Raw genomic sequence first — 11375 nt, 5'->3', positions numbered from 1 at the left:
ATGTCCGAAGATGCAGCAAACCGAACAACGGTGTGGCTGCCATTCATATTCAACTTTCACCCGCTCCGTAACGTACCCATCATCATCCAACTTCGGGATGGCTACGACAATATGATCTTTCAATTCGTTATCCGCATCTATCTCAATTAGAGCCCGAGCAAACTGCTCCTTCCCCAGCTATCCGCACACATATCAGCCGTGTAGCCATCGAGGCGTTTCGGGTTTCCTATCTTGGACGCTAATAAACTCAAACCATCATCAGTGTATACCGAAATCGGAACATTGAACATTTTAACCCATACCGGAACAGTTTTGATACCCTCCTTTTTCAAACTAACTGATGGCGACCAGACATTTAAAAACAAAGGAACCTTTCTGATTAACCATGGACCCCCTTCCAGCACTTTGGTCATACCTTCCTTCGTGTCGAACTTGAAGAAAAAGAAACCATCCGAGTTCATCATAAGTTTTGAGTAGCCAAACTTCGACCAAACATTCTTCACATAGTACTCCACGACAGGAAACGGGAGACGATTACCTAAAAAAATACCCATACAGAACATTGTCAAATTTCTCCTGAACCTGACGGACGACCTCTCTCGGAATGACCACATCCGCGTCTTCAAACCTCTCCACAGAATCCATCTTTCTGAACTTAACTTCTCTTTTTTGCGTAGCATTCATCTTTACCTTAGCAGCATAAGAAACATTCCTTGTGTTCATCTCCTGATCCTTAACACTATCTGTATTCCCCACCTGAACCGGAACGGTGATCTTTTCCAATTCGTCAATGACATTAATCGGTTGTTGACTACCCCTCCTCGGCATTATCGGGTTACCATCTATGTTCAGAGGTTTAGCAAACATGGACGCTTTGTTACGTAAATCCGGAACCTCCACAGGCTTCGAAGTAATGAAAACATCATCATACATCCTATCCGAGAACGACCGAAACCCTAAATCATCAAAACCCTTATCGCCGCCAGAGTTGACCGACGAAAAACCCCCAACAGAAACCGGCTTTCCCCTATCATCCTTTGGAAAAGTTGCATACATGTTACGATCATCCTGAGTAGACATGTTTCTTGAATCCATAGCAGAAGAAGCAGCAAACCATGCAAGCAAAAACACGTATAACTAAGAACCCAAAAACGAAACCCCACGGCGACAATACACAAGAAACCCTAAGCAGAAACAAACGAAAACCCTAATCAAGAAATCAAAAGACTAGAAACCAAGGTAAAACCTCAATCCCTAACCCAGATCAATCACGATTCAGGTTGGAAATCAAGAACTAGGGTTTCACAGATGGAGTCGCCAAGATCGCCAGAGAGAAGCCATAGTTTTCGAAATATTGCAATACTTCTTATTGCGTCTGAGTATATAAGAATATTGCAATACTTCTTATTGCGTCTGAGTATTCCACTTCCTTTCTTGATGATGGCAATAATAATCATCGTTTATTATTTTACTTTTATCTATGGATAATTATCATTGCTTTTGTTTGTTCAATCTCTGTTTCCGGATCTTGTTGAAATCGATAACAGGTAAGAATAGTAGGCCTGATTTGTTTAACCTAATTATTTTACGATTTGTTTTTGATGAACCGCCATCGAAAATATATGGCTGTCTTTTGAGTTTGAATCATTATGATGGTAGTTAGCGCTTTTAACTAACTGTTATGATGATGGTTTAGAGGTAGTTATGAAATAATTTGGTTTCATTGGATCTAGCTTTATGAGATAAACTAACCAACTTTCATCAACTTTCATCGGCAAAATAGTGGTTTAGTTTACATGTATTTCATTTGTAACATTACTTAAAAGCTTAGGACCTTTCAACAGTGTTTAGTATTGTCGGGGTGAATTTTTGTCAATGTTTAGTACCATTCATTATGTTCTTTTTTTATGTAGCTATTAAATATTCGACTCTAACTAAAATAAATAATGTAATTGCAGCTGATGTGCTATACTACTTGGGAAAGAGTCATGAAATCTTTTCCCCTTTATGCCAACAATTGTTCAATGGAACTTCTGGCCTTAGGAGTTTTGCAAAAGGTAATAAAGTACATTAGTCATTGTAGGTGGCAAAGGGGTGGGTTGGACAAGCACAAGATGAGTCACAAGGTTGACCTGCCACCATTTTCTGTCCTTATGCTTTCATAGATAACTATTATATAATATATGATTACAAAATTTAGATAACTATTATCGCCCGTGCATACTCTAAATTTGTAAATTTCAGTACTACACAGGTGCATTTGTGCGTTTCATTTTGTTTTTGTTTGATATTATACTATCCGATATGAATTTGTTTCTATTTTTGTTTAATAGTTCACTAACTCTAAAAACTTACAGGTTTATCTGATAGGTGGTTACTACGGCGCCGGAGGCAACATAAAGTCAAATTTTCTAATGGCGTTCGCAACAATGCTGGCATGGAGAGTAATCAATTTTGGGTGGTTAATGGGCGCTGAGCTCCGAAACATGATTATGGCAGTAAAATGGGGAACATATTACTTATTAAAAGCAAGTACAACAGACGCCGGTTATGTTCAACTAGGGGATCCTATTTCGGACCATAACTGTTGGGAGAGGCCGGAAGATATGGATCTGTTGCGGATGGTGTATAAGATTGATCAGAACCAGAACCACCCTGGATCTGACGTGGCATGATGATACTAAGCAAGCACATGATATCCCAACTAATCCAAATTGTGCTTTTTCTTTACGTGAGATAAGGGCACAAGGCTAAAGTTTTAGTTCGAAATGTATTTTTTATTAAGCTGGTAAATGTAAGTTGGGTCGCCAGAAAGTGTAGCAGCGCGTTAGGTGAGAACTAACAAGTGAAAATGGATGTCGATTCTTTTTTGCTATGGGTTGTCTGACAGACAAGTTATTTTGTCCAAGCATATTAGAGAAGGTAAATAATTAACACTAAAGATATGTTTAAAAATAATAAAGGCAATTAGGTTATTGGAGAGGGGTGAGCAAAAGGAAAAACCCAACCCTACCCGACCATTACCCGACCCGACCCGACCCGAGAACCGATCAAACATGAAATACAGAACCAATTCACTACCGTAAATACAAGGTCGGTTCCGGTCCATTGATCCAAGTCGAGTTTCACCATGAAAAGAACCGAGAACCGACCCGACCCGACTTTATATGAAAAATTGGAACCGAACTAAATACCTAGGTTCTTGGGTTCGGGTCGGGTTGGGTATATTTTCGGTCCGGACCTAAACTTGCTCACCCCTATTATTGGATGCACAAAAAAGGTTTTGGCGATAAACCATCCCACATCGTATGTGATGATGAAAGTACTAGATACTTTTTCATTCAAGGATTTGCAAGACTCATGACATAGATAAAACAAACCGATGCTACGAATAAGAAAACCAACATAGATATTATACAATAATTAAGATGTGTAAGGCATATGTCTAAAGTTTATCTCATCACAATACAAGTTGTTGACATGCGGATTTTTATTTTTAAATGGCTATGTTTATAATCTATATTTCTTTTTGTGTGTTGGTTTATTACATATGACTTACATTTTCTTATTCATGTTTACAACCTTTACTTTTTTTATCGGCTAATTTCTTTAATCCCCTGTCGTCTGTGAGACTTGAACCCAAGACCTTCCCCTTCCCAACCTAGGTGTTTTTAAAGGTTTTGCCTTTGTCAATGGACCACCACCCCATTGGTTGCGACCTTTTACTTAATTGATTTATGTAATGCTTATGGCATAGATAAAGCTTGCATATGATATGAATTAGAAAATAAAAGTACTAGACAATATATCGCATGAGGGTTGATAAACTAACATAAACGAGTGTCGGGATGCAAATTGTCACCACCGCAGCATCGCGCGGGTTTCCTACTAGTATATATATATATTCGAAAACGTGACGTTTAAAACGAATATAAATAATTATATTCACTTTATAAGAATTCGGATTCTAAACGTTTGAAAGAAATGTAAATAATTATATTAACAATTTACGACTTCCAAATATTAAACGTTTGAAATAGATATAAATAATTATATTTATCTCAAATGAAATATTGGTTTTTTCGTGAACTTGTAACGTCGTAAAAATAAAATGTATTTTTTTTATTTATTCTATTAGAAAGACATAGATTTCAACAAGTGTCGTTTAACAATATAACTATGTTTTGGTTTCGAATTTTTACAAAAATCGGACAGAGTTTCCTCTGTTTTTTTTAATAACCCGACAATAAAAAGTCGTCGTATTTTCTTTTCAAAACTCAACCAATAAATCAACAAACAAGATATATATAACTTTTCGCAAATTTTGCAAGAATCGTAAATAAAACACTAATGTATAAACTTTTGACCGGTCGAGCTCGATTCGCGTAGTATATAAAAAAACTAGAAACTATAACGATCTATACTAATTTCGCGTCGGTAAACTTTACCGGGTCTGGTTTCGACCGCGATTGACCGTATATTGACCCGAGTTGACTCGGGTGTTGACCAAGTCAACCCGGTTTGACCCGAAACCCCGATTCTGACCATGGTTAACTGTTGAGTTGAGCTGACCGTGCCGCGAACCCGAATCCTGAAATTGTGAACCCGAACCGTACTAATGTTGACCATTTGTCCACTGTTGACCCGCTAAATCCCGAACCCGAATATCGGATCTGAGATAGAAGTAACTCATAGTCACAATGACACTCGGGGCCATGGTAAAACCTGAATCGACGCTGGAATTATTATAACCCGAATCTAGAATAACCATCACCCCAACTGACCGCCGCTGCCATCATCATTTTCGTAATGCCTGAAACACCGAATACTTGCGGAGAAACATAGATTCTGAAAGAAAAATGATGATTTACCAACTTACCGGAGAAAACCTCGGACCCAGTCTATTGTGAGGAACAACTCCCCAACCGCCGTCGTTCTTGGCGTCGTCGGAAACGGCGCCTTCGCTGCTTCTGTCGTTTGTCATGCGCCGCCACCAATGTCACACCCCCAAAATCCACATGCGGAACACCACCGCTTGGAGGCGTGACTGACCAGGATCCAGCCACCAATTATACTGAGCAATTTAATTAATAACAAAAGTAATACTCACCAACCACAAGGTTGGCAAATATCATAATCAAAGTTCAAAAGTATTTAAGTTTAAGTAATAGTTCAGATAAGTAGCGGAAGCATAGACAAAATAGTTTAGAACAAGATTCTTAGTTCAAGTTTGTTTAGAACCCAACACACGGGTTAGACGACCACTACACATCCGCAAGCTGCAAGCTCCTGAATCACTGGGTACCTGCAAAGCATGCAGTAAGGTGTCAACGTAAAGTTGAGCGAGTTCACTAGTTGTCCAGTTTTAGTTTTCAAAAACATAAGTTGTTTAGATAAAGCATTTATAATCACGTTGTGGGGAGCTACCCCATCTGTAAGCTCACTAAACTGTAGATACCGAAACTGTTGACGGAAAGTTGTTGGGCCCCGAGACAATGTCTATCGTCATTGACCAAGATGCGAGGTCTACTAGTTCACGCCCGATCTCCCCCGGTCACGGTGTGAGGTTGTCAAACCTAAGAGCGCTATCAACTAATAACCCGTTCGCCCCCGGCGATTAATCGGTACTGTAAGCAGGGACTTAAGGTGATAGAGTTTCGTTTAGCTTGGCTAGTTGTGATTTACAAATAATATCCAAACGTATCTCCCCCGGAGATAGTAAATACCCATTCGGATTTCCCCCGAAAAATAATAGTTCAAAAGTATTTTTCCCAAAGTTGGCAGTTTGTCTGTGTCCCTCCTTGGGACGCATGCTTTTAGGGTGTGAACTCACCTTGGGTTGCTCAGCAGATTAGGTTACTTGTCAAACACGCTGGTCACCACGTCCTAACATGGTTACCAGTATAGGTCAGGTTTGGGTACAGAGAATGTCATGTATATTTTACACATAATTTAACACATAGCATGCATACAGTTACATGTAGAGTTATTGGGCCTGTTCTACTATTGGACCAGTCAACAGTATCAACTAACACATAGTTCAGTTAAACAGGCAGCCCAAACAAGTCACGTTACGGCCCAATAACTAAAGTGAACAGCCCAGTCGAGACAAGGTGGTCTCGACCCGAGAACATGCGGTCTCGAGTCGCAACCAGGAGGTCTCGGCTTGTAATGGTTGGTCTCGAGTGGTGCAGGCATGACTCGCAACCCCGGAGATCTCGAGTCCCGTCTCGAGTTGTCACGATGTGGTCTCGAGTCAAGACCTTGATGGTCTCGAGTCCCTGAAGTCCGTTTGGAACAGGTCTTGAGTCGCAACCGTTGCAGTCTCGAGTTGCAGCTTCATGGTCTCGAGTCGCAACCGTTGGTCTCGAGTCGTTTACCTGCTGATTCTGATGCATCTGCCCGAATTGTACTACGCAACAGAATTCTGATTTCATGCCAATATGTACTATCCAATAAGGTTTCACAAACATGTTCCCTTGTCTAACACTTAACCAAAATGGATCAAACACAACAATTCAAATCTTCATATCATATTCATATCACATTCAAACAGTTCATCATTTTAAGTTAAACATGTTCATCTTATCAACCTATGTTCATTCATTCCAACATAACCCCAAACCGGGTCACAATTCAATCATCAACATCGGTCCTAATCTAGCACATAGCCACCGATTTTCATCCTTAGATTCAAGTGTATTTATGCATTTGTCATATGAATCTTGCACACCATTATTATAACCCTTTACCCAAAAAAAAAACATTCATAATCAATTTAACACATAACCAACATGTAGATTATTTTTTTTGGGTAAAGGGTTACCCCGGTGAATCTATTAAAAAGCAACCGCAAAAAAGTACAAGTAGTGAGGATGTGTTCCACACTAGTTCATATACAGGACATGCCCCATATATGTAATACAAAACAAATCCAAAGACCTATAAACCCCAAATACCTAGTCTACTATACATCATGACTCGACATCTAGTAGACAAACAATGCAAAACACAAAACACATAATGTCAACCACCATCATGAAAAATAAAGTAGCCACAAAACCGCAGCCCCTTCAGACGAAAAGCAGACAGTCTATCCATTCGAGAACTTGGAAGAAGAGATGCTTGCCCCGGCTTTTGAAGAAAAAGGATGAGTACCCGATGTCATAAATGCACTAGTTTCGTTGTAGACTTCTTCGACCTCCTCCTCATCCGATTCCTGCTCGTCCCTTGAAGGTTTCTTCTCAACCCGACCCACGGTGGTACCTCCCTGATTACCAGCCACTCGACCCCCCATGTTACCATTACCATCGTCATCTTTAAGACTATCAAAGGGGTTCGACGTTGAAACCTGATTCGAATTTTTCACAGCCGCATTCGGTTTAGGTTTGACAACCGGACGATAGACTACCTTAGGTTTTTGATTTTTTATATGAAGCCCTTGAGTAGTAGCTTTCTTCTTTTTAGCACCCACCACCTGAAAATCATCACCTTTTTTCCCATAATCCCCAATTGGAACAACCTGAGGGTTCTTTGTGCACGAACAATCATCATGACCAAAAACGCAGCAACCCGAACACCTTAAAGGCTCCCAATCATATTCAATTTTGACTTCCACCTTAGAATAACCATTACCATCTAAAGATGGAATGGCAACAGTGACACTTCTTTTTAATTCAGCCCCCGCCTGCACTTCAATAAGAGCTCTAGCGTAACTACTTCTTCCCCAAGAATCAGCACACATCGTAGCAGTATACGTATCCAACAACTTAGGCACCCCTATCTTTGATGCAATCAAACTAAGACCATCCTCGGTATAAGCTGTAAGCGGCACATCGTGCATCTTTACCCACACCGGAATAGCTTTAAGATCCTCTTTTTCTAATTTGATAGAGGCCGACCACATCTTCAAGATAATCGGAACATTTCTTATCATCCATGGCCCATCCTCTAACATTTTATCCATCCCTTCCTTAGTTTTAAACTTAAAAAAGAAGAAGCCATTCGCATTCATCATCAATCTATCCAGACCATACTTAACCCAATTGTTCTTAGCAAAGTAATCCACCACCGGAAACGCTAGCCGTTTACCCAAAAAATACCCATAGAGAGTGTTTGCATACCTGTCCATGACTTGCTTAACCGAAGCCAACGGAATAACAACATCAGCTCCATCAACAACCTCAGAAGACTCCATCTCCCTAAAATTCACCGGCACCTTCTCCTTCAAGTTCTCCTAACATGTAGATTATTTTCAACCAAGAACATATAATCACTCGACATCCTTAACCGATCATCTACATTATTTACTTATACAAATTATTCATGGAAAACATTTAAGCAAAGCATGCATATCATTTATCAATCAAGCTTCACAAATTCTAAAAGTGTGAAATGCTAACCGAATGGTGTTTGGTGTGAGAATGGCACGGAATCAACCGAAAGGAGGACCTTCGAGCTAGGACAAGGGCTTGATCTTTGCTACACTTGATCCGAGGTAAGAGGAGAGAGTGGTGTTGCTAGGGTTTTAGTGAGGGAGAGAGTGTGTGAGAGTGTAAGGGAGAAGGTGGATGAGGGGTTTTATACTCGGTGGGTGGTGCACCCTACAAGGGTTTCGAGTGGGCTCAAAGGGGGTTTGCGGCCCAACCGGCCCCAACCATCTACGGTTCACTCGAGACCGAGTGGTCTCGAGTCATGGTTTCGGCCCACTAGTATTTATACACTTATATATATATTATACATACATACATACAACACATAGCATAACAAGATAATCACAACTTCAATTCAATAATTCGTGCGTGCACATTGCTAATACAAGAGGGTTACTCGGGAAAACTAGAGTGTCACATTATCCCCAAGTTTTAAGAACTTTCGTCTCGAAAGTTAAGGCAGCCACTGTCAAGCTAGTACGTGTGAGAGTGTTTCAACGGGGTGTCACATCATCCCCCCGTTAGTTTGGAATTTCGTCCCGAAATTCGGTTGTAGCTTCAGTGCTGGGGGTTTCGTTTGGGAACAACTGGGGATACTTGCACTTCATCTGGTCTTCCCGCTCCCAGGTAAACTCGGGGCCACGTCGCGAGTTCCAACGATCTCGCACGAGAGGTATCTGGCTACGTTTGAGGTTTTTGATTTCTCGATCCATGATCTCAATCGGTTCCTCAGTGAAGTGTAGCTGTTCGTCAATAGTGAGTTCCTTAAAGGGAATGATGAGTGTTTCATCTGACAGACATTTCTTCAGATTAGACACGTGGAAAACATTATGCACCGCACTCAGCTCTTCAGGCAGATTCAATCTATAAGCGACCTTACCGATCCTTTCGGTAATTTCGAATGGTCCAAGATATCGCGGATTAAGCTTGCCCCGTTTACCAAAACGAACCACACCCTTCCAGGGTGAGACTTTAAGTAGAACCCGGTCCCCGACCTGGAATTCTAGCGGTTTCCTACGCTTATCAGCATAGCTTTTCTGACGGTTACGAGCTGCCGCCATGCGTTGTCTGATCTGGGCAATCTTCTCCGTCGTGTCTACCACTAGTTCTGGGCCTGTGACCTGGCTGTCACCAACTTCCGCCCAGCAAAGAGGCGATCGGCATTTACGACCGTACAATGCCTCGAAGGGTGCTGCCTGAATGCTGGTGTGGTAGCTGTTATTATAGGAGAACTCTACTAGCGGTAGATGCTTCTCCCAATTCTTGCCAAAATCGATCACACATGCTCTAAGCATGTCTTCCAGGGTTTAGATGGTGCGTTCAGACTGCCCATCCGTTTGCGGGTGATAAGCGGTGCTCATGTCCAAACGTGAGCCAAAGGATTTGTGCATAGCTTGCCACAACTCGGAAGTAAATCGTGCGTCTCGGTCGGAAATAATGGAGGTTGGCACCCCGTGCCTCGAAACTACTTCCTTTAAGTAAACCTCCGCCAAGGTAGAAAACTTGTCTGTCTCCTTAACAGCCAAAAAGTGTGCAGACTTGGTCAATCGATCTACTATTACCCAAATAGTATCATTCCCGCGTTGAGATCTAGGTAGGCCGGTGACGAAATCCATGGAAATTTGCTCCCATTTCCATTTCGGGATTTCTGGTTGTTGGAGTAGGCCCGCTGGTTTCTGATACTCAGTCTTGACTCTCGCGTAGGTCAAACATTTGCTGACATATGTTGCTATGTGGGCTTTCATGCCAGGCCACCAATACATAGTCCTTAAGTCGTGGTACATCTTATCCGAACCAGGATGTACTGAGTAACGGGACTTATGGGCTTCGTCCATCACCAGTTCACGCAAATCTCCGTAGAGTGGAACCCAAATGCGCCCTGTCACATAGTACGCGCCATCTTCTTTTTGCTCTAATCGCTGTCTCGATCCTCGCAGGGACTCAGCCCTGATGTTTTCCGGTTTCAGAGCTTCAACCTGAGCATTTCAAATTTGGGTAGGGAGGTTAGACTGGATGGTAAGTTGTAGCGCTCGCACGCGCTTGGGTGTAGTGTCTTTTCGGCTGAGGGCGTCTGCCACGACATTGGCCTTGCCTGGATGGTACTTTATTGCGCATTCATAATCATTCAAGAGTTCGACCCATCGACGTTGTCGCATGTTTAATTCCTTTTGCTTGAAGATATGCTCGAGACTCCTGTGATCGGTGTAAATAGTGCACTTGGTACCGTACAGGTAATGTCTCCATATCTTAAGCGCAAAAACCACTGCTCCCAGTTCCAAGTCGTGTGTAGTGTAGTTCCTTTCGTGAGTCTTCAGTTGTCGGGAGGCGTAGGCAATAACCTTCTCGCGTTGCATTAACACGCAACCAAGCCCATGAATGGACGCATCGCAGTAAACCACAAAGTCATCGGTACCTTCAGGTAACGAGAGAATAGGAGCACTACAGAGGTTATCTTTTAGCTTTTGAAAAGCGGACTCCTGAGCTTCATTCCACTTGTAAGCCATACCCTTCTGAGTGAGAGCCGTGAGAGGCTGAGCGATCTTTGAGAACCCCTTGATAAATCTACGATAGTATCCTGCCAACCCCAAGAATTGGCGAACTTCGGTAGGGGTTTTGGGCGTAGGCCAATTCTTTATAGAGTCGATTTTAGCTGGGTCGACGTGAATCCCGTCCTTATTGACCACGTGCCCAAGGAAATGGACTTCTCGAAGCCAGAAGTCACATTTCGAGAACTTGGCGTACAGTTGCTCCTTGCGAAGGAGTTCGAGGATAAGGCGTAGGTGCTGTTCATGCTCTTCTTGACTTTTTGAGTAGATCAGGATGTCGTCGATAAACATGATCACGAATTTGTCGAGGTAAGGCTTGCACACCCGGTTCATGAGGTCCATGAAAACCGCAGGCACGTTAGTCATTCCAAAGGGCATGACAAGGAACTCGTAATGA

General features: G+C 42.0%; 2 protein-coding genes across 2 annotated transcripts; one reads left to right on the top strand and one right to left on the bottom strand.

Moving 5' to 3' along the window:
* The first annotated feature begins 2024 nt into the window (after positions 1 to 2024).
* LOC110943246 (endoglucanase 8-like) lies at positions 2025 to 2675 on the top strand. Its single transcript, XM_022184997.1, has 3 exons — positions 2025 to 2057; positions 2201 to 2254; positions 2358 to 2675. The coding sequence occupies exons 1-3, from the start codon at positions 2025 to 2027 to the stop codon at positions 2673 to 2675; spliced, it is 405 nt and encodes a 134-aa protein (XP_022040689.1).
* Positions 2676 to 6629: 3954 nt separating this feature from the next.
* LOC110943247 lies at positions 6630 to 8197 on the bottom strand. The gene is made up of 2 exons (XM_022184998.1): positions 7202 to 8197; positions 6630 to 6746 (listed from the first exon to the last, which is right to left on the bottom strand). The coding sequence occupies exons 1-2, from the start codon at positions 8195 to 8197 to the stop codon at positions 6630 to 6632; spliced, it is 1113 nt and encodes a 370-aa protein (XP_022040690.1).
* Between the last annotated feature and the right edge of the window lie 3178 nt (positions 8198 to 11375).

The sequence above is a fragment of the Helianthus annuus genome, chromosome 5 (assembly GCF_002127325.2).
Source record: "Helianthus annuus cultivar XRQ/B chromosome 5, HanXRQr2.0-SUNRISE, whole genome shotgun sequence".
In the NCBI taxonomy this organism is placed as follows: Eukaryota; Viridiplantae; Streptophyta; class Magnoliopsida; order Asterales; family Asteraceae; genus Helianthus; species Helianthus annuus.
This window is presented reverse-complemented; position numbering and strand designations above follow the sequence as displayed.

Coding starts and splice junctions, on each gene's coding strand:
- LOC110943246 (XM_022184997.1), top strand. CDS start 2,025: ATGGAACTTCTGGCCTTAGGAGTTTTGCAAAAG. Junction 2,058..2,200: donor CCTTAGGAGTTTTGCAAAAG/GTAATAAAGTAC, acceptor TACAAAATTTAG/ATAACTATTATCGCCCGTGC. Junction 2,255..2,357: donor TAAATTTCAGTACTACACAG/GTGCATTTGTGC, acceptor AAAAACTTACAG/GTTTATCTGATAGGTGGTTA.
- LOC110943247 (XM_022184998.1), bottom strand. CDS start 8,197: ATGGAGTCTTCTGAGGTTGTTGATGGAGCTGATGTTGTTATTCCGTTG. Junction 6,747..7,201: donor AGGAATCGGATGAGGAGGAG/GTCGAAGAAGTC, acceptor TTTTGGGTAAAG/GGTTATAATAATGGTGTGCA.